Consider the following 22,044-nt stretch of genomic DNA (forward strand, 5'->3'; position numbering starts at 1 on the left):
GTGGCTCCGCGTCGCGGCAGGTGAATCGTCGGACTGGTTTTTTTTGGTCCGCCGCGCGATCACAATTGGTTCGCGCTCACTCTCGTCAGTTCCCATTGTTTTCCATCATCGTCGCCGTCTGTCTTGGTCTGTCCATTTGCCCTGTTACGGTCCCATAGCAGCATCCCGACGGTATATTTTGCGTCCACCGAAGATCACACCGGATCAACCAGTGGCCAATGATCTTGTTCCTGGAGACATGACAAGCGCGACGACGCGACGCTGCTCCGGAACAGCATTATCCTGAAGTAAAGCAACGACGTCGTCCACATCGGCGCCGAGGAGGAGGTCGAGAAGAATTACAAGGAGGGATCCGTCGCATTCGCGGAGTAGCCTCATCTGACGCATGAAAGGTCGGGGCTGCGGTAAGATCAAGAACGAGACAATGCCGCCGTCCTCGCACACCAACTGGACGAGGCCGTTGCTCAAGGGCGGACAGACCATGCAGATGCAGATCACTAAACAACAGCAGCAACAGCCGATGACGACGATGGTGACGATGGCGACGGCAACGACAACTTCATCGTCGACAGCTATAGGTACTGGAGCACAAAATCAAAGTGTGACGGAGCAGCCTGCGACACCGCTCGACAAAAGGATCAAAGTGGTCTTGGTGGGCGATGGTGCGGTCGGCAAGACCAGCTTGGTGGTTTCGTACTCTACCAACGGTTTTCCTGGGGAATATGTGCCAACTGCGTTTGACAATTATAATGGTTTGTATAGCTCTGGAATATGTGTGTTTGATAACAATATGGTTCAAGATTGTAAATCAAGGATACATACTGCGAGTATCTGTGGAGTGATACATATTACAGTTATTATATACAGATATTATATACAGTTTGTTTTATAAAGTGCAATTTTGAAAAATGATCAGAATAATATGCTTGTCAATTCAGTAAAGTATCTACATTTGCTTTCCTCTATTATTTTAGATTCTTCTTTTTGTTTTTATTTGACCCTCTCAAACACAAATAAATAAAAATATATTAAATTAATCCATCATATACTAACATCTTTGTAATAATATCTATCCAGTGGTTGTAAATGTCGATGGCCAACCGCTGAATGTTCAGCTATGTGATACAGCAGGCCAGGACGACTTTGATCCCTTGAGATCATTGTGCTATCCCGAGACAGATGTGTTCCTAGTTTGCTTCAGCGTTGTATGTCCTTCCTCTTATCACAGCGTGGCTTCTAGATGGATCAATGAAGTGCGCAAATATTGCCCCAGTGCTCCAATTATTTTGGTATAGTCTACAAATAGATTGTATAAAAAATTTTTGTTAATATTATATTTATCTCTGTTAATATTATATTTATAATGTTAATAAAATATTGTGAGTCTAACAATAATGTAATTATTGTCATCATAATTCTCCAGGTAGGAACGAAAAGTGACCTAAGATCGGATGTACGTCTGATGCTGCAACTGGCGAGATACGGTCAGGCGCCAATCACCACTATCCAGGGTCATCAGTTGGCGCGGAGACTAGGCGCCGTCAATTACGTCGAAACATCCGCGTTAACGCAACACGACCTCAAGGAGGCCTTCGATCAAGCGATAGTCAGTGCCCTCAATACGCGACGCGGAGGCGCCAATTTATTGTATCGTCGTAGGAAGCCGCCCCCGTTGTGGCGTAGATGGTTATGCTGCTGGGAACGCCCGTCTTCGAGCGAGACCTAAAGTAACAATCCTGTTATAAGTGAGATAGACTCTATACTTTTTTAGAATCCCTCTGTGATCATAGGCAGTCGCTCTCCTCTTTGTCAGAATCAACCTGTCCCTCCCTATTAGCATGGTATACTGGGTAGCTAAGTACATTAAAGATTATCTCGACATACAAAGAGAGGCAGTTGATACTTTGTTATTTAGATTTTAGACGAGACAAGATTATTAATAGATATTTCCGTGCGCGAAAATAAACATCGAGGGCAGCCCTATTACACGCGACACTTTAACATAATTCGCTCATCTGCACGGATTGCCTATTATATTTTTTATATGCGTTAAATATTTTACGAACTAACAAACTGCCAGAATAATATGCCAAATAGGATATTATCTAGAAAACCGAAAATATGATGCCTAATTGAATAATTAGTATTTAAGGATTGCTTATCGCACACGCGACAATATATTGAGCAAAGATCTAGACATTATTGGGAGTAAATTGTTTATCGAATTACAATTCTGACAGACGGAGCGAGCGAGTGCTGCCTTCGTAAAATTCCTGAAGCCGCACATAAGTGTGGTATAATTTATTGTATAATATTAATCATATTTTTGTTATACTAGCATAGTAATTGGCTACTCGCTGGTTGTGATTTTCGTACATGTAATATCTTTGTTTAAATTGTTGCGGTAAAGATTAATTCTTTCCCACCTTTTCTCCCTCTGTTTCTCTCTCTCTCTTTCTCTCTCTTTACCGAGGATTTTAGGTGGTTCTTTTAACCACGTGTGGTGTATAACAATTGTATATTCTTTTTACTTGTTGCGACATTATATATATATATATGTATATATATATATATATATATATATATATATATATGTATGTATATAAATATAAATATATATATATATATTTATTTTTTAATATCTTTGATATATTGGTATTTTAGTAGAATGTAATAGTAACTTTAAAATATCATGTTACACTTTCGCAGATCGACGATAACCGCGTGACATCACACATATATACACAAAATATATATATAGCGTAAGCGATATTGATAACAATGATATTTAGTAAGACGCGTTTTTGATATAAATATATGTGATGTAGTAGTATGAATTTGTACGAGCGATATATCAATGACGATAGAGGTACATTAATAATTAGCGCGAAAATACATCCGTGGTATTTGACGATTTACATTATTTGTACTTCAAGTTGCTATGAAAGTTGCTGTGATCTTAATTGAAATTTTCTTCCGGATATTTTATGGATGTGTATTGCATATGAAATTATACGCGAATAAGACTGCATAAGATTCAAAACGATAAAATGCATAATATCACAGACTTAATTTGCTGTAATTCATTTTTATATCATGTGTGGCGCATCAAAAATAAATTGTATATAAATATTTATTCATCACAAATGAAAATAGTCTCTCTATGTATGTCATGCCTAAAATTAGAGATAATATATGTGGACAGCTTAGATAGCTCAATAATAGATCAGTCATTTGACAAAAGTGAAAGATCTGGGCTTCCCAAGGATTTCCAATCCTGTTTAGATTGAAAAAAATTGAATATAAATATAAATTTTAAATCTGTGAAATCAAAGAACAAGAATTACAATCTCTCTGTGTAAGTTAAGATAACTTCCTGCAGCAAAGTGTTACAATCAAACATTAAAAATTCAAGTGTTTTTATATATTTACTAATGCATTATAATTTTCAATTAATTTTCAAATTATTTTATATTTTTGTAGATTTTACAATTCACATTTTACAATTATACTAACATTTTGACTTTTTATATCTTTCTGTAAAAAAATTTGATCTTTGTGTAATATTAATTCCTGTATCGATTTATTCTTTCCTTTTTTTATTTAATATTCCAACTTTTTTAAAGTATTTCGTTAAGAAGATACTAAAATAAAAACGTAATTTGCTATTGTCTAATTTAAAATTTTAAACAGATTAATGATATCCTCACTTTCTATTTTATCAATAACTGGTACATAATTAGCAATCATTGCATGAGATACCATATGTCGAAAATAGTAGTTGAGGAAAAAGAGGAGTAATGGTCCCATATGTGCTTCTCGTGATTTCGGATAAACAATGGCGAACCGAGTTGGCAGTGCAGCGAATACGCCTAAGCAATTGTATAAATATTTATTACGTGAATGCGAAAAACTACCCAAACATACGCAACAGTTTTACAAGCACTCCGTCAAACAAGTACGTGAAAAATATTTTTACTCGATAACGAAAAATCAATTTGAATAACTGAATATATACAGAAGTATAATAAAAAAAAGTTTCAATCTATTAAAATTGAATGTATAACAATTAAAATTGAAAATATTAAATATATTCTAATGGAATATTCTAATGGAAATAGAGAGAAAAATGCGTTTCTTCGCGAAAAAAATAATCTTAGAGATGGCAAATTTTCTTTTCATTAATAACTTTTGAATTAACAAAAGCTTATTTCTCTTTAAGAGTTTCAAGCAACACGCATCAGAATCTGATGAGGAACGTATACAGCAAATTATGGAACGAGCATTGTTAGATGCCAAGTGGGTGATACAAAAGGTATTTTCTCGTTATTCACATGTAAATTAAGTTTGAATTATTTGAATCAGTAATAATTTATATCTTTCTTGTTTGACAGTATAAACAACCAGATAGCACTTCAGTGTCAAAATGATAAATAATCAATATATATCTTAATGTACGTATATATTAGTATTAGATAGAAAAATGAATTTTGAACAGATTGCTAGCGAGAGCACCAACAACAGTGTCTTGCACTTTTGGAAAGCAATCACAATCTGGATGAGAAATCCTCATGTTGTTAATCGTAGGATTCTAGGATCTCATGAGCTATTAACAATTATAGTCAGTTGCAATGTTCTGGATATTTTCGAACGCATTGAGAAACTCCATATTCAACCTAATGATTTCGAGTGTGATTTACCTTCAAGAAATATAAAAGACTTATTAGATGCTTTAAATATCACAGAATATTGTCAATCATTTGAATGTACAGATCCGTTTAAGGTATTAAATGATGATAAAGTGTATCTATGTACGAAAAAGCTTCTACCTCGCAATACACAGATATTTTCGCCTACGTTAGAATTTATATTTATTGACAAGAGATCCACCAGCGTTATTAGTTTTCATAAACCGATCATTTCGGATAAACAGTCTTTAGGTCCGAATACACCTTATAGTATACAGCATCATGAATACGGCTCCACCTGTATAAATGTATATAAATCGGACGCTGATAACTATGGCAAAAGTTGTGACTGGCTGAAATTCAAGTTTTTCCCACGTCTGATAAAGTGGATGGAAAGCGAGAATGATGCAGCCAATTCGAAAATCAGTTCTCTCAGTCTTGTTTCCATTGAGAAGTACACCTTATTATACAATCATTTAAAGGAAAAATATGGCATGAAAATGGTGGAAATATGGCCAGAGAATACAGATCCGGCAAAGTTTGTTTATGAGGATATCGCGATCGCAACATACCTATTGCTACTATGGGAAAAAGAAAGATTGGAAAAGGATATGCAAGAGTTGCAATCATTCATTGATCTCGGCTGCGGCAATGGTCTTCTCGTCCACATCTTGTCTAGCGAAGGTCACAAAGGAACAGGAATTGATTTGCGCAGGAGAAAGATCTGGGACCTGTTCTCAAAAAGTACTCATTTGCAAGTATGTATATAATATTCGCTATACAACTATAATTTACTCAAATAATTTCAGATGTTATATTAGTCCATAATTATATCCACATATTTTCTTTTACTCATTGACAATGATTTGTTATCGGCAATTCTTTTATACTATTTATAAGATCAGAAATTGATAAATATTATTATATAATAATTACGCACAAATTTATGGACTAATGTGTTATTTTTAATAACGCTTTTTACTAATATTTCTATTACACTGTTACATTCTGTTATAAATATTAATAATAATTTTTTACTGTACATATTCTAATACAATAATTTTGTGACTTTTATGTACTAGGTCAACACGATTGTTCCATCCTCAGAGACAATTTTTCCCGGAGTGGACTGGATCATAGGGAATCATTCAGACGAGCTCACTCCGTGGATCCCGGTAATTGCGGCGCGCAGTTCTTATGAGTGTCGATTCTTCCTGCTACCGTGCTGCGCCTACGAATTCGACGGCGCGAAATATCGGCGGTGCAACGCCGGCGAGAGTCAATATTTAGAGTACATGTCTTACGTTAAGAGTATATGCGAAGGTTGCGGTTTTCTTACGCTAATGGACAAATTACGAATTCCGTCGACTAAGCGAACTTGTTTCATTGGATGGAAGAGGACTTACGCGAGGGAGAACTCCGAGACGCTGGACACCGACATTCAGAAAATTATAAATGCGAGATCGACCACCTCACTTTTGAAAGAAATCGTACGTAGCGAAGCAAAGGATGATCCGTGGTCTCTAAGCTTTAAACCGAGGAGTTCGACGGAACGAACGCGGAACTGCACGCAATTAAATAGAGAACTAATTCTCAACATAGTTAACATAGTCGTAGCACATCTTTTGCGCGCCAATCGCAGAATATCGCTGGAACGGAGATCTGGTGAAACATGGAACGCCGGTGGACAAATCAGCATCGGTGAGGTGGCAAAGTTGTTAGCGCCCGAGATGCTGCAACAGCTACGAAACGAGTGCGGAGGACTGCAAACTTTATTGAAGAATCATAATCATATTTTCTGCGTCACCCAAGGAAAAGTGCAATTTCGGATTCCCGGCATTGTTGATAAAAAGAAGAGAACCAGGAAGAAAAAGAACAACAAACCATTAAGAAAAATTAAACCTTGTTGGTTTCACAAGAATCATCCCGATGGGTGTCCCGCTCTCGAAATCGACTGTGACTTTCAACATTGAATTCCTTTATTGCTTATTGTGTTGTGTTTTATAATCTGGAATTCTATTATTTAAATGCTATGATGCATTTAATAATATATTTTATTTTAAATAAAAAAAGAAAATAAATGTCCATTGTCGCACGTCAAAGCTAAAATGAAAAGAACACATATGCAATGGTCTTACCAATGTGGATTAGCATTACAAAACAATATAGTGTAAACTAGTTAAACGAGGTATTAAATTACATCTCGAATATATAAATATTTTGTTATAGCATCAGATATATAACATATTTCTCATTCATCACAGCTTTAATTATTTATGTCTAATTATGTCTAAAATTCGAAACTTCTTTCTTCATGTTTGTTTCTTCATGTTTCTTCATATTTTGAAGCGTAGTATTCAATCATCGAAAACTCGTTTACGGCACATTTTTTCAGTACATTATATTATATATCTATGTTCTCTGTTCGAATTACAGAGTTGGATCTTCTGAAAAAAGCTCTTTGAAAAGAGCTCCCTTAAATGTTCACTTAAGAAAATCGACCACTAGTATATCATCCAGATTCATCAATTTAGTGTCTGCTCCTTGATTTTCCTGTAGAAGTGTGCCTAACATCTGTTGACTGCTTTTCAGTTTTTTGACATCAAGCATAACCAGCTGATGAACACGCTTCAGATGAGTTTGCAAATTGCATTTCTGCGTGAACGAATGCTTGCAGTGTGGACAGGGATATGGCCGGTCGCCGGTATGATGCTTCTGATGTAGCTGCAGCGTAAACTTTTGCGCGAATGACTTGTCGCATTGCTCGCACTTGTATGGCCGTTCGCCTGTATGGATGCGCTTGTGCCGCTCCATCTGATACGGCTTTGTAAATGTCTTGCCACATATGTCGCACTCCTTTCGCGATGACTGCGTCGAGGTTTTAGCTGTCTCCATTGCCACCGCTTGATTGACACATGTTGTTGTCAATTGATTGCTTATCTTTGCTTTGGATGCGTCATCACCAATGTTCATACCTTGATTCTGCATCTGTACTATGGAAACAGGTGGCAAACAATTGTTCATTTGAATAATCGCCGCGTCACTCGTACTTGTGGTCGTCGTTTCAGTTGACACCTGGTTGGTTATCACTATTTGATGATTAGCGTTACTGAGATTGCAAGCTTCCTGGAAAGGATTCGTACCAACTAATTCGATCACGTTAGTTGGCATTTCAGGGGCACTGTTTCCTGCTGACTGCGTCGTCAGCATGGTATCGTCTGTTTGAATAGTAACGAGACCGTTCGCTAGCAGGAATTGCAGATTCGCCACCAGCTCGTTGCTGTCATTCAAAGACAGCATGGAATTGTTGTTAAGAATCGTCGCTGTCGTCGCGTCGGTATGATTAAACGTGATTTGATTCGACAAATGAACCGCGCTATTAAGATTCATTTCAGTATGCTCTAACGAAGAATAATCAAGATCCTGCGATGGTGCAACCTCGCTGCCATTAATCACGATTGGCGTCGTCGTCATCGTCGTCCTCGATGTTTGGTCCAGAGAACTGTTGCCAATCTTTTCGAGGCTAGCCGCTACTTCCGCTACTGCCGCGACCTTTTGGTGTTTAGGCTTGCGCTTCGCGCCGCTCTTATGTTCTCTTGCATGTTTCTGCATGTGTACCTTTTTATGACCCGAAGTGCGAAATCGCAGATCGCACATGGGACACTTGAATGGCTTCGAACCTGAAAATTTATCGCAAATTATTATACCTAATTTAATCTATTCAAGTTTTAAATAAAATGTTTATGTTCATCACGCACATATAACTCTGACATTTGAAAATCTTAAATTGATGAAACATTATTGGTACTAGAATTTATTCCTTAATCTCAATTCATTTATAGATATAAATTTTGAAATAAAATATTAAGTTACAGAAAAATGCAAGCATGGAATGTAGCAAAAGTTTTAATTTTAAACAAAGATTCTTTCTCTCTTATCTCCTTCAACATACTTAACATACTTTACAATACTTGGAATGATTTGGGAAATTACCCGTGTGCAGTCGCATGTGGACCTTTAAACTGCCTTTCGTAGCGAACATGCTGTTGCATACGTGGCAGCAGAATGTCTTCTTGCCCGTATGAACTTTCATATGCGAGTCCAGAGTGCATTTAACCGCGAAGCTCTTGTTGCAGTGATCGCACTTGTATGGCCGTTCGCCCGTGTGCGTGCGAATGTGCCTAATAAGATCGCTTGGCTTTCGGAAAGTTTTCGGACAATACTTGCATTTGTTCGTATATTCTTTTGTCTCTTTCCTCTCCGTGTTTTCCTGAACGATCGAATGCCATTTGATGGAAATATAAAAATATTTTAAAAAGCGATGAAAATATATGTGTACTCACATCTACGCGGTCCATGCTTTTCCTCTCAGCAACTGCGTCCATCAATACTTTCTCGGATACCGACGAGTCTGTGTTCATTTGGACATCTAGCACCGTTATAGACGGAAGACGGGAACTGGAGGAGATTACATCCTTTTCATTCGATTCCAGGCGTACAACTTTCAAAACCCCACTATGCATTTTGCTGTGATGTTTCAATTGCGATTTACTGTCCAGCACCTTCTTACAAGTCGTACATTTCAATAACCTGCACATTATACAAAATCAGAAAATTTTAGATGTTCTACTGAAATGAATTTGAGAGATGTATTTCTCATTGTTTTATCAATTTGCTTACTCTGTGTGCAGCCTCTTTGTGTGCCTGTTGAGACCACCATTTGTATGGAATCGCTGGGAACACTTCGAACACTCATAAATTTTGGCACCGCAATGAGATTCCAAATGTTCCTGCGGAAATTACGTCGATTATATTGAATATTAAATCGGTTTTATTACGTGACTTATAATAACCAATATCTCACATCGTAATATACAAATATTCCGAAAATATTACCTTCAATCTTTCTGCTGTGAAACCATTACGATGGCATATGTGACACTCCAATAAATTATTGTACTCCGATATTTTGGCAGAATTATTCGTTCCTGAAGAAACGAGTGTATCTGGCTGTATCGTACTTTGGAAGTTCTTCCTGTAAGTATCACATATCTTTTAATTGCTTTATGATAACAGGATTTTACATATAAATTATGAAGAGACTTATAAGAAGGACTTACATGAATAAAGAGTTTCTCTCGCTCTCGCATAATATAACATTACTTTTCTGTGACACTTTTTCATGTTTAGTCGTGTCTTGCATTTCAATTAATCCGTTTGTAGTGTCTGCTTTCGCGATGACTTTCGAATACTTCGATGGACATACTTGCGAAAGGCTCATCAATTCTGAACAATTATCCTTAGAATTGATTACCATTAGATGAGCATTCTTCGTAATTGCAGAAGCATCCATACTATCAACTGTAGTTACTGGAATAGCACGTTGTTCTTCTTGTTGTCTATCGTCTCCTTCCACGGATCTGGGCAAAATACTAGATATGCTCGTCGTGTTGGTTGGATTCAAACTGATATCCATCTCACTGTCCGTCTGCAAAATCGATTATTGAAATTCATATTTATATAAAAAAAATATCAGTGAAATAATTTAAAAATAGGTTACAGTATGCATGTTTTATTGCTAACATTTTAGTTCTAGAATCATATCATTCCCTTGCATAGAAAGCGCATTCACCTGTAACGTAATTTGGCTCATGTCAAATGAATCGAATTGCGATGTGAATATAGTATTGCCAGATGAATCTAGATTTTTGTTATGCTCATAAATTATATTAAGCACTGGCTGTTCCCTAGAATTGTCAAGAGAATTCGTATTCGTCTCGTCCATCTGCTTCGGTAAATTGTTTGCCAATCCGAGATTCATACCAATATTAAACAGTTGTTGATTCAATGTCTCCTCGATCTCTTGTATGCTTTCCTATAAAATTTTCTGCTGATGTTATTTGTTTCTCTTTATATCGTAATGCACATCTTTTATAACTATTAAAACTATATACCGCTGTAAAGGTTTGATCTCCTGAGTAATGTGACAACGTGATAGTGCCAGTTTCATCAGCATGTAAAGTTTGCGAAGTTTCTAAATTAGTTGTGTCAACAGATAAATTTTCTGAAAAATATAATTACATATATATAAATATATATAATCCATTTCTTTCAAAACCTAATGTACATTTTATATTTGTTGGAAAACATACGGTTTGTTGCTGACGTTGTCGCACTGTTTGTCAATAAGAAAGACTTATCTTTCTCTACGCTGATATTTTGAAACTGATCAGAAAAGGCTTGCGTGAAATCGGGCGCCATTTGCGGTTGGAACGACACTTCTATATCTTCGGCGAGAGAGATGCTTGTCGATAAGGCTACTGAGCCAGCTTCTTTGTTTTCTCTCAAAGGTTGTTGTTCTTTTTGCTCTTGCGTCTTTTGTTCTTCTAATTGCTATTTAAAACATACATGAAGCTTTAACACATTTATTTTAACACATTACATCAATTAGCTTTCTAGAATAATTAAATATGTACCCGTTGCACCAGTTCGTGTTTGTGTCTTTTTATGTGTTTTCGACAATTGACATACGTCTTAAACGTCTTATGACAATATGGACACATAAATGGCCTTTTATTGCTATGTGTTACTAAATGCCTCTTCATGCTACTTTGTGTGGAGAATTTTGTATTGCATACCGAACAACTGTATGGCCTCGCGTCGTCATGCGTGTGCAAGTGAGATTTCAGAACACTATTTGATGTAAACCTCCTGTAAAAGTGGTACCATGAAAATTTTTGATCGATACATGTACATTACAAATTAATCTATATAGTTAAGTAAAAAATCTTAAACCTGTCGCATTTGGAACACTTGTAAGGACGTTCGCCCGTATGCCTACGATAATGTTGTTTCAAATGGCTGACTTTCCTGAATGCCGCGTGACAGACCAAACATTCATGCGGCCTGGTCACACCGGCATTCTCATACAATTGTTTTTGTTTCGATTGCACTTGGGCAACACTGATCTTGTTACCAGCGTCGCTGATGACAAGTGGCTCCTGCAGTACTACTTGAGGCACTAAGCTCTCTGCTTCCGGCGATGTTTTGGGCTTTTCCTGCACGTGACATTTCATATGATTTTTCAGGATGATGCTCGAGTTGAATAACTTGCCGCATATATTACATTTGTGCGGTTTCATATGTAATCTGAAAAGAGGAAAAAATTTTTATTGCTAAATATTGCTTAGTTTTAATGTAGAAAATACAATATATACAGATATGCAATTCAGCGAAAAAATAAAACAAAATACATGTGTAAAACATAAAAATATGAACTTTAAAACCTAAAATAAATTATATTATATACGATAGAGAAGCTTACCTAGTATGAGAGGTAAGACTACTATGGCACGCGAAAGTTTTATTGCAGGAAACGCAAGCGTACTTCTTTATTCCGGTGTGAGTTCGTTCGTGCGCTATCATTGTCGATTTTAGCGCGAAGGAACGCACGCAATACATACACTGAAAAAATAAAATGACTTTATTATTTATTGTCTATTTGCGATTGTAGATTTGAATGAATGAAAACCACCTACCTTGAAGGGTTTTTCTTGCGTATGCACCCGTAAGTGACGTATCAAATCCGACGGCTTTTTGAATTCTTTCGGGCAAAAGGAACATACGTACCACCGTACATTTCCTATGCAACGTTGCTTTATGGCATGATATTTCCTGCAAATATAAATAGTTTTATTTATATTCCAAATTACAATAGTATATATTTTTGTGTCGCATTTAATATAGTCATCGTCCATATTTTTAGATTATCATCCAAGTTTTTCAAGTTGCCAATCAACTTTCTATCGTGGTTTTATATTTTCCATAAAATAAAGAGAATTACTTCGAAGTACTGCCAGCAGTCTTGTCCAACAATGTGACATATGTTGTTGGCAAATCCGCCTTTTTCGACTCTGTGATTTCTGTTGCGAGCAAAAAAACATTCAGATATAATGTTCATTTCATAACAAATGGCGAATATGTGAGAGACAATTACCTTTCAAAGGGATTTCGTTTTTGTTCGGTAAACCACTATTTTTCAACGCCTGTTGCAAGATATCGTTCTGTTCTGCACTTAGTATTTCAGCGGATCCCGTGGAACTTGCGGTATTATTTACGACAGCTTCCAAAGACGCCAATTGCGAAATAACGCTATCGACCGTCGCGCGCATGTCAGCTTCCGAAGAGATATTAGAATTAGCAGTCGAGGATTTATCAGCGGATTCCTAAACAAGCGTGACATTTCTTTATCCGAATCATTTTAACACAAAATACGCAAATATCGCGCTTACCTCCTCCGGATTAGAATGCACTCGCTTGATGTGACCGTTTAAGCTGCCTAGCTTCTTGAAAATGCAAGAGCAATAAGAACAGGCGTATGTCGGTTCACCTTCTGGTACATTATGTACTCTGAGTATATGCGCCTTTAGATTTCCTGAAAAATTGAAAGATAGAGAAATATAAGAGATCTTCGAGGGATATAAAATATTGATTTAAAATAATTTTTCTATCGTGTACAATTTTCAGCGCATTATATGTAATATTAATCGTAAAATCGTAAATTTTCGAACCTTTCTGACTAAATTTGGCGCTGCAGAGATTGCAGCTGTGTGGCCGGATACCATTGTGCTGCCACGCATGAATTTGTAGCGAACTTTTTTGTGTAAATGCTCTATTGCAAACGGTACACTATACAAGTAAAAACATAAATGTAAAATGATCGTTCAAACCAGTTATTTATATATGCAGAAAGAGTATTTACCTTAAACGGTTTCTCTCCGGTGTGCACTCTGATATGCCGCATCAGTTGGCTCGGCTTTTGGAAATTCTTCAAACATATGGTACATTTGTACATTGTTTTATGTTTCGTTCCCCTCTTAGTTTGCTTTACTATCTTCGTCTGTAGCTGTGGAGAAATAAACGCGATAAGACCCCCGGAGAGCGAAGCCATTTACTAGCAACATAAGGGTTCTTCACAAGGAAAAAAATGATAAAGACAAAAAAAAAAAAAGCCTTTACAAAAGTTTTATATTATATTAAACAAGGATAATAAGAGAAGGAATAATACATTGAACATTGTCAGTGTTATGGATCTTCTTATCGAATAATTTACGGTTCTTGATAAGTTCTTCCTACTCACCCTATAATGTTCGCGAATGTGCATTCGGTAGAGCGCAGGTTGCGTGAATTGTTTATTGCATAATTTACACTTTCGTACACCAGCATCCTCAATCGTCCACTTTTCTCCGTGAAGCTTCAAATGCGCGTCTAGTTGGGCCTGATACAAAAATTATTTAAATATATTAATTAAATTTTGTGTGTGTGTATATATATATATGTATATATATATATATATATATATATATATATATATATATACACACTTAAATAATTATTTTAAAATATTTCTGTAAAAATTACCTTAAATATTACATATACATATAAAATTCATTATAAAGTATAATATCTTTTTTCACTTCAAAGCAATTTCTTTGCGGCTATAATAATTTAGAGATTATTGACACTTTGATATACCTTATAATATTGAGCGCTGATTCCAAGAGCGAGATGAAACACGCGCGTGCAGATGAGGAGAAGCGCGAAATTCAGACAGTCAACGGTAAACGACATATCGGAAGACGGCACAGATTATGTCGTGTAACATAAAGTAATATGCGCCGGCGGGCAGTGAGTACTTATATGGCAGTGCTTGGAGCAAAAAGTAGGACGAACACAAGGCATTGAACACAACGCGGTGATCTACCGCGATTTATCGTGACTATCGATCATTCGTCTCGAAGAAACAATTTTTTTTCTTGATGATAAGGAACGAAGAAACACGAAATATTGAACACAAAATTCGACTTATTAATTATCGCATACTAGTAGTAAATTGAATCATTGCTCGTACATGTCGCGCGTACGTAGAATTTCGCTGATGAGTTGTATCTCTCATTGTCTCCTATCGATAAAGAATACCGTCAAAGAAGAAACAAAATAAATTAGAGATCAGATAAAGCACTAATCTTCAAAAATTTCACTCGCCTTTGTGGACCAAATTGAGCGATTACAATTAGCGTGCGTGATAAATTATACACGGAGCTTTATTATATAGCGTCCACGAGTCGCGTGCGACAGACGACTGCAAAAAAATGAAGTTTCACTCTCCGTTTTCCTCTTCTTTCCCTATCCTTTTTCTGTTACTTTCTTTTTTCCTCTTTTCTCTCAGACGATCTCACGCAATAAAATATATAAAATAAAATTTGCTTTCTTCTTTCCCTTGTTTTTTTTATTATTCTCTTCTTCTTCTATCTTTTCTCTGTCTTTTTTCAGCGAATTTAATATGTCAGTGCATTATAAATTCTCCTTTTCCCCTCTTCCCCTCCCTCTCCCTCTTTTTCTACCTCTCTCCTTGCAGGGTGAGCTCTTCTTGGAGAAGAGTCCCGAGATCGTCGAGATGGTGGCCTCTTAATTCTCGCGCGTCGCCGCGACCAGTATCACGCCTCCGAAGGAGGACATTGCACTTTTTCCGACACGCATGCCGCTCACGGTCCAGCAGCTTCCTCCCCGCACGTCGATTGATCTTCCCAAAGTCGACCGCTCTTCCTCTCCGCTACCTTCTCTCTCTTCCGCCTGCGGGCCACCGTACTCCTCTTCCTCTTCCGCTTGATCGTCCTACGCAATCTCTCGTTTCTTCGCTCTCCTCTTCCTCGCGCGTTTCCCTCTTCCAAACTTTACTTTCCCTTTCTCGCAATGCTTCTGCTGCGATAAGATTTCGGTAAGCCAGCGAGAAACTCGTCGTTCGCATCTCGGATTCTTCAGATGCCGCCGACAAACGCCGAGTGACGAGTCGGCGATCTGCATAAGTAAACTTGAGACGGCATAGTTTTTGTGAGTCTATAAGACTTTACGATAAAGATTTTAAGACTAGTGCTGTTCCGGGAATAAGACGGAAAAAAAAGAATGACAAAGTTTTTCTTTCATTGATTCAGACCTTGTCTACAATTTATGTATAGAAAATCTGAAGTTCCGGGACAGATTTGGCAAAAGTTTCATCAATGAAACAATAGATCAATTATGATTGAAAGATCGGAAAGAATAATTTATCTCTCTTCTTCTAGTCCCCGTATTGTCTACAGATTTTAATGCACATGCCAGTAACGTTCATAAAACTAAAATCAAAACAACGGATTTTGCTGTAATGATTCTTTGTGTCGAAGCACAGAACATCTAATCACATCGGACATAACGATTCAGGAAGCAACCTCCGGCTTCGATACACCGCCCACCATTGAGAATAGCGCAAGGACAGCATCTTTGTCGAGTCACTCGAAAATATTCCTTCACACTTTCTGTAGCTTTTCATAAAACGTTCTTAGATCCTCATTGTTATATACAAAATAAAATAGGGCATTCCGATCAAAATTAACTTCGAAGAATTTTATTGGACGGCAAAAAAGGACGGTGTCGTAGAAATTTCTTCGGCATTGATTCTCTCTTCTTTCGGCAGTCGGAAACGAGGACGATTGAGACAGGGCGAATCATTGCACTGCAGCAAACGAACAATTGCGTGTCAAGTGTCAAGCGGACGCGTGCCGTCGTCAGACAAACGCGAACGACTCGAGACTGCAAGAATAAAAAGAAGATCGATGGCGCTTCTAGAGGAATGGAGTTCCTGAAATACAGTCTTGACTAGTGTCATCAATTTTCTCGTATTAAATCGCTCTCTTTCACGTTGTCGCTCCGTAATGTCGCAGATTTTGCTGGTCGTCTCTTTCTAATCTTCGTCTTCTTCGATGCGTTCTTACACGCTGATCAGATTATTTATTACTTGTATGCGTAAACACGCACCTCCGCAAAAAATTATTGAGCTGAGCTGTCTTCCGCGAAAAAAAAAACTGATATATCTCCCAGCGGCTCATATACACAATGTGATACACATCGATATTTTTATATTTTAATATCACGATTGCGATTCAAATATCGCTTAGGATGGAGCGATCTTGACGAAGTATCCGGAGAATCGTGTGCGATTTTCTTAGGATTATTATGTTACTAATAATAGCGAGTTATCGAAACGGCTGCTATATCCTCGCTCTTCCCGGTAAAGTTCAACGGTTCGGTTCTTATCAAGTCGCCAGTCGCGTTATCGGCACTTTCATTTTGCCCAGCGGTTTTTCCCTCCACTGCACCTTCTTTGCAGATTCGTTTTACATTCGTTATCCTTCACTTGCACATGTTCATCGTAGATTCTCAATCCGAGACGTATCTGCTCCACCTACGTAATAAACGCACGTCAATTATTTATGTTTGACTTTTCTTCTTTCTATACATTTTGTTTTACATCATGTCACACCATGTATCAGAAAGAAACATCATCTGTACAATTTCTATCACGAATCTCGGTCTTCAAGGGAAGACGAGCCGAGTTCCTCGAAGACCCTTCAAATCTGACGACAGAAAAAATATACAGATCCGTGGAGGAGTAGGCGTAAAAATTGCCGGGAAGACCACCGAGAAAAAAATTATTTTCGACTACATTCAAAGATAAAATATCACGCAACAAAATTATAATATAGAATTTGTAGTATTAATTATCAAATAATTCTGTAGATGATTCATTTCGATTTTTACGTAAACTATTTATTATCTCGATTCCTTTATTTTTTCAGCAATGAAACGACAAGAAACGTAAAAATAATAGAGAGGAAATATAATACAGACAGTAATGGCAATTCTTGAAGATGTGACCATTAATTAATTAATGTATTATTTCTCCTAATCAATTTCATAGGAAGAAATTAAAATGATCATGAGTACTTTAACGAATATGAGTTCACGTGACTCACTAGTGACACATGTGCAGTGTCCATCGATTTTGACGAAATTGCACATTTCATCAAAGATATACGAGATGACAAGCGCGAGCACGTGCACACTTCACGAGTATTCGTCGCTCACTGACGAAGCGACTGTAAGTGTCGCTTACATCGTCGTCGAAATACTCGTCATGCTCGTCGTCATTATAATCGACTCTTTCTATCCATCAATTATCATACTTTCAGATTTGCCCAAAATCTCACAACAGATAAATCAGATTACAATCACATATTCTAACATTTCCATATAAATTCAAAATTGAACTTGAGAATCAAGAGTTCGTACTATTCTTATTTATATAAAACGTTATTTTCTTATTTTTGCATCTCCTTTAATCTTTCATTCTTGGAATAATTCTCTTGGATGTAAAACTATGTATTTTTGTATTTATTTTTTTATCTCGCTTCGTACATTTTTTTGGCTTCTCTGTCTTTCTCTTTTTCTTCAAATAAATTTTTAAATGTATAAGGATTATCTTTAAAATTTTCTTTCTGATTAAAATTAAAATGGTCAAGCACAGCGTAAACTAGTATTTCTACATTTTTCTGACTATGATCCTATGTAGAGAACTACAGGTGGAGTTTTTCTTCTTCAACTGAGTGTTCGTTTAAATACAACCGAATGACACAATGTAACGCATTGCTTAGAGTCCATTTTATATTTCATTGTTATATACGCGCGTGCATGTAGGCGTATGGCGCGTGTCGACGCTCAAACGCAAGAGCAATCGGCGAGGGATCTGTATGAGATCATGCGATTCAGTTGCGTAATTCGTGCCCGCCGCATTAATATAATCGCCGTTGACTGCTACTTTCTCATGTTTTATTAATCCACGTCACATTGCGAGTGATCCTGATTCTCATTGTCTTTGTAAACTCAGAAAATTATCCCAGAATCGCAAAACTATATCAGAGATATTTTTAGTGCATTGAAAAACACACACTCTTCTTTCAATCAATAACAAGTACGCAATCGAAAATATATGCTATCTCGAATGTGTATGTACTCATTAATTTCATTCAAATTAAGTTTATTACTAATTAACATAGATACGTTTATAAATACGTAATGAAGATGAAACGGCTGAATAATCATTGCTGCTCGCAAAGTATTGCAAGGCCGATTATTCCAGATATACTTTGACGACGCTATGAGATAATGTCCTCTCTTAGTCTTCGAGAGCATTCGAGAGAATTATTAAATCATCTCTTCCATTTATCTGACTGCAGTCAGTTACATAGGCATAACGAAACGAGAGAATCACTGGTTCCTATCTTCTTCTCTATGATCGCTTGATTTTGGTCAACGGGCGACGACTAGATAAGACGTTGCGGGTCGTCAAGATCGACCTTTGATTGAATGGAGGATGGATTAAAATCAAGATTCATCTTATATCGAGTCCATTGCATTAGCATCACTTAATTTATTTGTATACTATCTTTCTTATTTGTATACTATCTTTCTTATTTGTTATATAATAATATATAAAATTCAGATTCTATCGATTATTTAATGTGAGCTAAATTACTGAATGACACTGATGTATTTTATACAATATTTTTTTGTACAAATTTATATTAAATAATTAATCAAAATCTATCGAACGAGGTTTACAAGCACGCGATTCATGCCAATTTGAATATGCAGATCAATTGCGGAATTAACGAATATAAGATAAAATAGCTCTTTAGCCTATAATCATCAGATGATAATCATATATGTTGTATATTCATAATGATGAATGTTATCAATAAAGTGGTTTGTGTAATTATCAGAAATGCATCAGTTAAGATAGAGTATCGACAAGATGATCTTATATATCATGATGACATGCATATAAAGATTGTTTGAAAACCATCAAATAATATTTCAAAAATTAGTCTTAAAATAGCATGTATAAAATCTGTGAATGAATTTTTTTGTCGTTTATAAAGATTGAACATAAAGATATTAAATTTCTGAAAAAACCCTATGCATTATTTTAAATATAGAAAAGATTTTCACTTGTACATAAATAAAAAACTAATCTACAGAATAAATATTTTAAAACTTACTTTTGTTGAAAAGGCATCCTCGCACTCTGTACAGAAGAGATTCTCCTCCTTTTCATGCAACAGCATATGAGATTTGAGACTTGCCATTCTGGCATATTTCCTACTACATTCGGGGCATTTCGGATCGCCGATATTATGCGTTGCCATATGAAGCGTGAAATTTGTCTGCAATGATGCCATTGTATGGAGTTACTAGACTGAATCAGATCATTGTATTAAAGATTAAAAGAGAAGTAACTTTCACTACAGTTCATCTACTTTTACAAAAAATCAACCAATAGATCTATTCGGTGAAATCATTGTGTCTGTTTTAGCTTGTTAGCTATCTCTTTGTTACAGTATATTTTTTACTATGAATTAATTAAAACTTAAATATAGTACTTGATATATTTTTTCATTAATAAGAAAGATAGCAAAAGAACTTACTGGAATATTAAAAGATGCTGGACATTTTGGACATCTGTGTGGTTTTTCTTCAGCATGGTTTTCCATATGTCTACGGTATAACATCTGTTTAGTAAATTCTTGCCCACATATGTCGCACTTCAAAGATTGTGTATTCTACAACAGAAATATTAATAAAATATGATTTCCAGATTGGAAATTTTCAACTAATTAGGAAATTTTATAAAATTACTTCAATTAAGTTTTTATAAAATATAATTTATTATATAAATATAATTTATTTTATTCAGCTTTATAATGTGAGCACATTTTATAATAATTAAAATAAAAATAGCAAAAATATTTCTAATATTAATACTGCAATATTACCTCAGTCTTTTTTGGTCTTCCTGGAGACTTTTTATGTACGGATGTAGATACAGATGTAGATTTATTTTTAACGTGATTGTCAATTGTTGCCTGTTCTTCTGTCTGCCTCTTACAATTTTCTTCTTTATTTAATAATGCATTGTTATCTTCTCTGACAGATAACAAGGGTTCTGTAATTGCACATTCGTTTAAATTCTGTACTACTTTCAGTTGTTCTGTAATCGCAGATACATTCTGTTGCATTGGAAGTAAGTTTACTTGTTGCATCGCAGTTCCTTGTGGATCTTCCACATTTAATTGAAAAATAGGCTAAAACAGAAAAGTTTATTATATAAAACTGTTTAATTAAAAAAACTTTCTGCTTATGTATTTAATGTTTTTAAGATGCTTTAAATACACATACAGGATGCAAAACAAAGTTTCCATCCATAGTCTTTATTAGTGCTGAGGATACTATGTTATTTTGTGCCATTAACGTAATAGGAGTTGTCATAATTTCCAATGTGCCATCTTCATGTTCTGAAAAAAATTATATCTTCAATGATCTTTAACAAAATATGCAGTACATTATAGACTCTAATATGCTACATCTTTACTAATTATTCATTTAATATATTAAATATTATCTACTATCTTACCACCCACTGCGAAAAGTGTATGACCATCATCTGTCGTGATAAAACCAATCGGCGCTGTATCATTGGAGTCAGTAAATTCCATTATTACATTCTGCTCTGTCAACATATTGGCAGACATATTCTTAACACGATGACAATAGCAATCATCAGATAATAAACAAAATCACTCCTGCAAGTTTGTACTTGTCCATACATAATTTGCTGCAAGTCAAACATAGCATGTTTAACTGTCAATCCTTAATGTAAGAGAGGAAGAGAGAGAAAGAGTGTACGCGTATGTGTGAGAGAAAGAAAGAGCTGCCATTACATTAAGATAATTAAATATCAATCTCTGCGATTCTAACCTATGAAACTATTTCGTTAGTTCTCGAACAATATTAAAATGAAATTACCCTTATACTTTTGGTTGCGTATAAAAAACGCCATCGATGAGACTCTTTCGTTCACGATATATTTGCCTCGCAGATGTTTTCTTCATCTACCACATGTAAATGTCACCATATGTTGTTCTTCTACCACCGTTCTTCGTGTTTGCTCTTTCTCGTTTTTTCAAAGTGTGAATAGTCGTTGATTTACGTTCGTCACGGATGAAATGCATATTTCTCCTTTTCAATCGATTCTCTGTTGCGATTAGATAATCGCTCCTGTCAAATTGACGCTTAATCAACATATGTAAAATTTATCAACGGCGCTCGCCATCGTATATACTGTTGTATACATCGTATATATACATATACACTATATATACAATTATTCATGAAAAGTAGTAATGGACATCATTAATTATACTGAAAAAAAATAAATTATTTTAATTCCAATAATTATGACAACTTATGAGAATTGTGATAAATAAATTTTCGTATAGACGCAGGGAAAATGTTTTATCCTCTAATCTTTATCATCTTATTTGATATCCAAAACAGAGTCGATCATTTAATTTTGATTATCTTATAAATTTGTTTATTTTGATATCAGAATTTTTGAATTTGCTAAAATTATTATTATCCGTTA

General features: G+C 35.8%; 3 protein-coding genes across 5 annotated transcripts; 2 read left to right on the forward strand and 1 right to left on the reverse strand.

The window, feature by feature from the left end:
• Positions 1-44: 44 nt before the first annotated feature.
• LOC126852445 (ras-related protein Rac1-like) lies at positions 45-3,153 on the forward strand. Its single transcript, XM_050597283.1, has 3 exons — positions 45-752; positions 1,078-1,289; positions 1,424-3,153. Exons 1-3 carry the CDS (start codon positions 386-388, stop codon positions 1,724-1,726), a joined length of 882 nt encoding a protein of 293 aa, XP_050453240.1. The 5' UTR covers positions 45-385; the 3' UTR covers positions 1,727-3,153.
• Positions 3,154-4,222: 1,069 nt separating this feature from the next.
• LOC126852443 (probable tRNA (uracil-O(2)-)-methyltransferase) lies at positions 4,223-6,904 on the forward strand. Its single transcript, XM_050597278.1, has 3 exons — positions 4,223-4,315; positions 4,395-5,446; positions 5,771-6,904. The coding sequence occupies exons 2-3, from the start codon at positions 4,484-4,486 to the stop codon at positions 6,659-6,661; spliced, it is 1,854 nt and encodes a 617-aa protein (XP_050453235.1). The 5' UTR covers positions 4,223-4,315; positions 4,395-4,483; the 3' UTR covers positions 6,662-6,904.
• LOC126852440 (zinc finger protein 236-like) lies at positions 6,836-21,735 on the reverse strand. Of its 3 annotated transcripts, XM_050597274.1 has the most exons (25): positions 21,426-21,735; positions 21,034-21,234; positions 20,799-20,914; positions 20,396-20,704; positions 20,048-20,182; positions 19,622-19,786; positions 13,828-13,965; positions 13,450-13,593; positions 13,259-13,376; positions 12,980-13,122; positions 12,685-12,913; positions 12,532-12,610; positions 12,227-12,362; positions 12,013-12,152; positions 11,484-11,837; positions 11,165-11,399; positions 10,841-11,081; positions 10,643-10,752; positions 10,321-10,563; positions 9,809-10,176; positions 9,585-9,723; positions 9,369-9,478; positions 9,032-9,278; positions 8,682-8,958; positions 6,836-8,368 (listed from the first exon to the last, which is right to left on the reverse strand). In XM_050597274.1, exons 2-25 carry the CDS (start codon positions 21,149-21,151, stop codon positions 7,173-7,175), a joined length of 5,490 nt encoding a protein of 1,829 aa, XP_050453231.1. In that variant the 5' UTR covers positions 21,152-21,234; positions 21,426-21,735; the 3' UTR covers positions 6,836-7,172. The 3 variants fall into 3 exon arrangements, with proteins under 3 accessions (XP_050453231.1, XP_050453233.1, XP_050453232.1); XM_050597276.1 differs by lacking the exons at positions 19,622-19,786; positions 20,048-20,182; positions 20,396-20,704; ... (1 more) ...; positions 21,034-21,234; positions 21,426-21,735 and adding exons at positions 14,223-16,965; positions 17,044-17,137; positions 17,537-17,662; XM_050597275.1 differs by lacking the exons at positions 20,396-20,704; positions 20,799-20,914; positions 21,034-21,234; positions 21,426-21,735 and having other exon boundaries at positions 19,622-19,818; positions 20,048-20,154.
• Positions 21,736-22,044: the final 309 nt, after the last annotated feature.

This window comes from Cataglyphis hispanica, chromosome 10 (assembly GCF_021464435.1).
Source record: "Cataglyphis hispanica isolate Lineage 1 chromosome 10, ULB_Chis1_1.0, whole genome shotgun sequence".
NCBI classification, from domain to species: Eukaryota; Metazoa; Arthropoda; class Insecta; order Hymenoptera; family Formicidae; genus Cataglyphis; species Cataglyphis hispanica.

What these genes read in the sequence shown, in the direction of transcription:
- LOC126852440 (XM_050597274.1), bottom strand. Translation starts at nt 21,151, where the DNA reads ATGTCTGCCAATATGTTGACAGAGCAGAATGTAATAATGGAATTTACT. An exon ending in ACTGCTGGCAGTACTTCGAA is followed by an intron (nt 12,363 to 12,531) that starts GTAATTCTCTTT and finishes TTATATTTGCAG; the next exon opens with GAAATATCATGCCATAAAGC. An exon ending in CGCAAGAAAAACCCTTCAAG is followed by an intron (nt 12,153 to 12,226) that starts GTAGGTGGTTTT and finishes TTATTTTTTCAG; the next exon opens with TGTATGTATTGCGTGCGTTC.
- LOC126852443 (XM_050597278.1), top strand. Translation starts at nt 4,484, where the DNA reads ATGAATTTTGAACAGATTGCTAGCGAGAGCACCAACAACAGTGTCTTG. An exon ending in CAAAAAGTACTCATTTGCAA is followed by an intron (nt 5,447 to 5,770) that starts GTATGTATATAA and finishes TTTATGTACTAG; the next exon opens with GTCAACACGATTGTTCCATC.
- LOC126852445 (XM_050597283.1), top strand. Translation starts at nt 386, where the DNA reads ATGAAAGGTCGGGGCTGCGGTAAGATCAAGAACGAGACAATGCCGCCG. An exon ending in TGCGTTTGACAATTATAATG is followed by an intron (nt 753 to 1,077) that starts GTTTGTATAGCT and finishes ATATCTATCCAG; the next exon opens with TGGTTGTAAATGTCGATGGC. An exon ending in CCAGTGCTCCAATTATTTTG is followed by an intron (nt 1,290 to 1,423) that starts GTATAGTCTACA and finishes ATAATTCTCCAG; the next exon opens with GTAGGAACGAAAAGTGACCT.